This window comes from Hipposideros armiger, unplaced genomic scaffold, assembly GCF_001890085.2.
Source record: "Hipposideros armiger isolate ML-2016 unplaced genomic scaffold, ASM189008v1 scaffold_178, whole genome shotgun sequence".
In the NCBI taxonomy this organism is placed as follows: Eukaryota; Metazoa; Chordata; class Mammalia; order Chiroptera; family Hipposideridae; genus Hipposideros; species Hipposideros armiger.
This window is the reverse complement of record NW_017731528.1, coordinates 1,203,863-1,209,937: the sequence shown is the minus strand read 5'-3', so window position 1 is coordinate 1,209,937 and position 6,075 is coordinate 1,203,863. Positions and strand designations below refer to the sequence as shown.

Below are 6,075 nucleotides of genomic sequence, written 5' to 3'. Positions count from 1 at the left end.
CCGCACTCTACTCCGTGTCCCGAGGTTATATGTATATATAATTATAGTTGACATACAGTGTTATTCAACATCAGTTTCAGAAATACAATGCGTTGGTAAGGCCTCCACATCAACTATGAAGTGGACTCCCCAAAAGGGCATTGGTCCATCTGAAAGGGCACTCTTTATGCTCACCTCATTGCAGTCATCTACCTCTGAAAAAAGATGAAGTATTCATCTAGTTTCAAATACCAGATTATAAAAAAGTTAAACCACTACTAAAAGCCATTGTGCATTCAATTTAACCATCAAACACCTTAATTCCATAAATACAAGACTACAGAAAAGTTTTTACCATTTTTATAATATTATTTAAAAACAGAGAAAAAAGTTTATGTCTTAGTTAATTAGCTCTGTGGCACTAGTAAATTACTTCACCTCAATGAGTTTTAGTTTTCTCAACCGTAAACTGTAACTATATAACTCCAAGGTTCTTACTAAGTAAGACAACTGGACATATAAGTTCCTAGTCTTCCTGGACCATATTAAAGAGTGCAAAAAATGTTACATCCCTGCCCATGAGATGGTCTTCAGGAAAACCCTCTGCCTACATCCTAGCATTTCAACAGGCATCTAATCTTAAACACTTACCTTGTGTTCTTGTGGCGTCTCATTCTTCTACAAATTATAACTATTTAATGTTTAATTCATTTTCATTTTGTATGATACAGTGAAAATGTAAAATCAAAGGAAAATCTGTACACAAAAGATAGATACAAAATTTCCGAACACTATACAAAGTTAGGCTAAAACCCAAGCAGGATTCTTACCTGAAAACTATTTCTAGGTAATGGTTAACAAACTTGCAAAGTCAACAGGATATTTAATTAGGGGTAATGATAAGAGTTAACATTAAAATAAACACATAAATAAGGGTACTTTGCTCTATTGCACTGTAACACCTCATAGTTGTTTTTACAAGCAGACCTCGGAGACATTGGGGGTTCGGGTCCAGACCACCACAGTAAAGTGAAGGTCGCAATAAGGAATCCCACTAAGTTTTGGATTTCCCGGTGTGCATGAACATTATGTTACACCATACTGTAGTCTATTAAGTGTACAACAGCATTATGTCTAAAAAAAGGATATCACAATTTAAAAATAATTTATTGCTAAAAAATGCTATCACCTGAGCTTTCAGCGAGTCATCTTTTTGCTGGTGGAGGGTAGGTCTTGCCTTGACGTTGTTGAAAACACAGTATCTGTGAAGTATAATAAAGCAAAGCGCAATAAAATGTGCTACACCTGTATTTCCTAAAGATTGCTAGTTACTTTTTTTAAAAAGTGGTAAAAAATATATATAATAAAACGGTCATTCAACCATTTAAAAAAAAAAAGATTTTATTGGGGAATTAGGGGAGGGAACAGCGTTGGGGAATCGGGGAAGGGGAACAGACAAGTTGCTGTCCTTTTGTTCTTCAGTCTAGTTGTGGAGGACGTCGCTTCACTGGCCCATGNAGGGGAACAGACAAGTTGCTGTCCTTTTGTTCTTCAGTCTAGTTGTGGAGGACGTCGCTTCACTGGCCCATGTTAGTATTATCATTGCGCTCTTCCTGGGTGAGGCAGATTGGTCACTGGGTCCTGGACAGCCCCTCACGGCGGCTTTTGGCAGCTCACGCTGGCTGCCAGCCACTCATGGTAGATTTACAGCAGCCCACTGCAGCCTACTCCGACACGGGCCACTCATGGCAGCCCAGCTCCAGGTTGAGCTGTTGTTCACCATCTTAGCTGTAGAGGGCGTAGCGTCACTGGCCCTATTGTGGAATCCCAACCCAGGCCCTGCTGCTCAGAGCTGGTGTCCCAAGCCAACTCTTAACCAATGTGCCACTCAGCCAGTCCAACAACACTCCTTTCTAAAACCTCCATAAACACCACTCAGGAAAAAAAGAAGAGACAAAAGCAACAAAATTTTACAAGCTGAAGAGCACATGCATGAGTAGTTATGTAATTCTGCTGACCTACACTTGCCAAATTCCAAAACAATGATGGAAAAGGCTAAGAAACATCCTAATTTAGGCTGCTGATTCCTCAAAAAGCTCAGAGACCTGTAGCTGCAGATGTCCCTGGAATAGGAAGTGGGTGGCTAAAATGAGGTAGGGAAAACCCTACATCCCTTCCCTCCCTCCATGTTGATATTAACAGGTCTTTCCCCACTCTGGCACAAGTTCCAGACTTCTATTCTTTGGAGAGGACAGAACCTAAGATCTTTGTCTTAGGTTCACCAAGCATGGGTGAAGGGTGAATGCTTCAGTACCATGCATATGAAATGCCCCTTCTCGCACTGATTCCCAGAGAGCTGTATCCACACTCCTAACTTCCAGGCAGCAGACTCTTTCCTGAAAGACTTCTTTCTCAGAAATACTTTTCTCTGTGGAATTAGGAACCAACAAAAAGGAAAGACCGAAAGATAATGACTCAAGAGGTTCCCCACCAATTAGCCAAAAGAATCATCCTACAGTGAAGCTCCAAGTTGAAAGCCCCACTCACTCCTTCAAACTGCTTTCTACTTCCCAATTCTTGATTACGAGCTGACCATTCAAGAATTTTGAAATATGTGAGGAAAGTTTCTAATAAGAAAAATAGTTAAACGAAATAAAAACAAAGGAAAGACAGAGAATGTAGGAAAAAGAAAATGAAAAAATGAAAGACCACAAAACTATCAATACTCTAGATGGGTAAGTGATGAGCAAAAGACCATAAAAAATTATTCTTTCTAATATAAAAAACAGCTTCCGGGGCCGGCCAAGTGGCACGTTGGTTAAAAGCTGGCTTGGGACGCCAGAGGGCCCCGGTTTGGATCCCACACATGAGGGCCAGTGACACTGCCCTCCACAACTAAGATGCTGAACAACAGCTCAACCTGGAGCTGGGTTGCTGTGAGTCGCCAGCGACAGCCCCTGCTGCAGTGGGTTGCCATGGGCTACTGTGTATAGCCAGCAGCCAGCGTGAGCGGCCAGCAGACCCCGTGAGCTGCCGTCTAGAAGCCGGCAACTGATCTGCCTCATTCGGGAAGAGCACAATGATGGTGCCAACTTGGGCCAGTGAAGCAACGTCCTCCACAACTAGACTGAAGAACAAAAGGACAGCAACTTGTCTATTCCCCTTTTAACCCCCCAATTAAAAAAATCTTAAAAAAAAAACAAAACAGAGCTCCTGGGAATTAAAAGTTTAGCAGAAATGGAAAATTCAGTAAAAAGGTTGAAAGATAAAAGTTGAGGAAATAAAGCAAAAAAAAAGAATAATTATAACTATCATTAACTGTGTGTGTGTGAGTGTGTGTGTGTGTGTGTGTCCTGTAACTTATGGGCCATGCACTTTACTAATTTCTACCCTCATTTCAATCATCATAGCAGTCTTGGGAAGAAAGACATAATTTACTCATTTATAAAATATGCATAATAAAAGTGCGTTTAATTGAATAAGATGGGCATTTATAAGTGTGCATAATAAAGGTTCACCTATTGACCATTACTTAGTTTGCACTAGCCAAAGTAAGTGAGAGAGCAGTGTACCCCAGTTGGGCTGGGACTAAAACCTGATCCTTGTACCACACCATGCTGCAAATACCCTAGGAACACTGCAGAGAAAAATGGCTTTTCTAAAGTGATAACTGGGTCAGTGACTTGTTACCCTGTCAATCTGTCCGAACGAGTCCCCTTTCCCTATGAACGCCCATCACAGCTCTAAAACCATACCCGCATCCCATTTCTCCAAACTATTGGGAATGTTAACTATCACCACTTCAGGTACCCTAGGAAAATTACCCAGTTGAACAGCGTCCACTCTTAAAAGCTAGACATAGCACTCTCCAACCTGACACCTTGTCCTAGATCTAACTAACTAATGAAGGGTGCTGTGAAGCATAACACTATAAGTGCAAACCCAAGTTTGGTGAAAAGCAACAAGGGCAAAGGGAAGACAGGAATACTAGGAGATAAACTAACCACAAGTGTCTTCATGATGACCAAGGGAAAACTGTTTGATCAGCTTGAAAGGATAAAATAGGCAGACCAAAGACTGTATGTATATGTATAGGATCCCAGATAATAAATGTAAAATCATAGATTTTTTTTAAACCATCAATTTGACACCCCTAATAAAATTATTGATTCAGGCAAGGATTGGTGTTAAAACCATTAACTAAATAGCTAACAGAGAACTGGGCATTTTATTGTATTAAAATGAACACCAAATAGATTGCTTTCTGATAACAAGGAAAAAAACACATTAACTTCATAATGGGAGGATCATGCAGTCACTATCAATCTCAGAATCACGAGCATGACAACTAGATTATTTATCTCCTGATGTGATGCTAGCTGGAGGGCTGGCAGGATACATAAACAAATCTCTCAAATATAACACAGAAACATACAAAAAAATACTCTCCGTTAACCTTAAAACAACAGAAGAGTCAGTAGATTTTTCTGAACCCAACAGCAAAGAAAAAATTCTTTATATCCACTGGGAAGGAAGAAAATACTGTTAAATGCAAAGCATGTAAAATGGAACTAACTCTAAGTCCTATTTTGGCACTCGGGAAAATACACATGGTGTAAATATAAGCACCCACTCCCAGTGGTTTCCCAGTGATTACCCTGGTTTGGCTCTGGGGACAGGGTCCACCCAAGCAATTAGCTCTTGGCCATCAAGATAAGAGGGAATTAAATCCCACAGAACATGCTACTATCGTACTCAGCGTAGTAAACAGAAAAGCGGTGTAAAATTACTCACAAAAGCAATGCCTGCGTCCTTAGTTTCTGCCAAAGCTTTACCAGATTGGCCTAAAGGTGATTCCTGGTTCTAAAATGACAGGAGATGGAAAATGGTTTACTTACACCAACCTGGATGCAACACGATTCCCAACCACCAGAGGGAGGAAGCAAAGGGACAAGTAATCAAGGAGTTTTCAGCGCTCTTCTGCCCTTCCCCAACCCAACGCGGTGGAGAAACCAGGTTAAAAAAACTATAGGGCCCGCAAGCGCTAGACAAAGCTGAGGCTGTTTCTTCAAACCACAGAACGGGAGGCGGACAGCACCAAGCCTGCTCGGAGGAAGGTGGGGGGAGACAAACGTTACCTCTAGGCCACGGAATGGTAATTCCTTCCCGAACTAGCCCACCCGGAGTTGCCCCCGTCACTGTGCGCACCAATTCGAAGGTAGGGGCGGTTCACGTCACCTCTGGGCTGACTCTCCCACAGCTGCCCCAGCAGTAGCGCTGGGCCCAAGACTTGCCCCCACCCTGTCCGCCATTACAGACTCTCCCCAATAAGATCCGGAGGAGCGCGCAAGAGGGGCCGGGAACAGAGGCTGACCCTCGCCCCCAACACCTAGGGGCCCCCGACTCCAGCGCAGCCCGGGGAGAGCGACCACGACCGCGCGCCCCTTCCCCCTCGCCCCCCGCACAGAAAGGGAAACACTCGCGACCCCCCTGCCCCAGGCGCCCCAGCCCGCGTCCTCACCCGGCCCTCCCAGCCTCGCCCGCACGCCCGCAGCCCGCAGCCCTCGGGCCTCACGCGCCGGAGCCCGTGACATGAGCGAAGCCCGGAGCAGCCTCCGAGGCCCGAAGCGCAGCGGCGGCCGCGACCTCGACGCGGCGGTTGGTCCTGGGCCGGGGGATGGCTCGGAGGCCGCCCTCACCCATCTCCGTCTCCCAGGCCGCATCCGTCTCCCGAGACAGCGCTGCGCCAGACACCCCCACCATCGGCCGACCCGGACTACGAAAACAGCGGGGACGAGCCTCACCTGGTTCTGGCTGCCGCTCCGCGGAACGAATCTCCCCTCCTCCGGCCCACCCGCCTCGGCAACACCCACTAATCTGCTCCGCACAGTCCCGGGTTTAGCGCGGGTGAGCAGGAGGCGGAGAAGGCGGCGGCGCTGCTGAGCCCAGGAATGCCCCGCCCTCCGCGCTCCCAGTGGCTGGAGGGAGGGCGGGGCTCCCTGGGCACGTCCATTGGTTGCGTTGGCCTTCCTTCAGGCCCTCCTCGAGGGGGTGGCCCGGGAGACTGTCCATCAGGCGCAGGCCACACCCTCGGCG

General features: G+C 45.8%; 1 protein-coding gene across 1 annotated transcript in view; it reads right to left on the bottom strand.

Annotated features, from left to right (window-relative positions):
- LOC109388035 (zinc finger MYM-type protein 5-like) overlaps positions 1 to 5,771 on the bottom strand; it is a 38,114-nt gene extending 32,343 nt beyond the window's left edge. Inside the window, exons 1-2 of the mRNA XM_019652406.1 lie at positions 5,679 to 5,771; positions 4,774 to 4,842 (exon numbers count right to left, since the gene is read on the bottom strand). Coding sequence (XP_019507951.1) covers positions 4,774 to 4,842; positions 5,679 to 5,702 — 93 coding nt within the window. The 5' untranslated portion in view covers positions 5,703 to 5,771. The remainder of the gene's footprint in view (positions 1 to 4,773; positions 4,843 to 5,678) is intronic.
- Between the last annotated feature and the right edge of the window lie 304 nt (positions 5,772 to 6,075).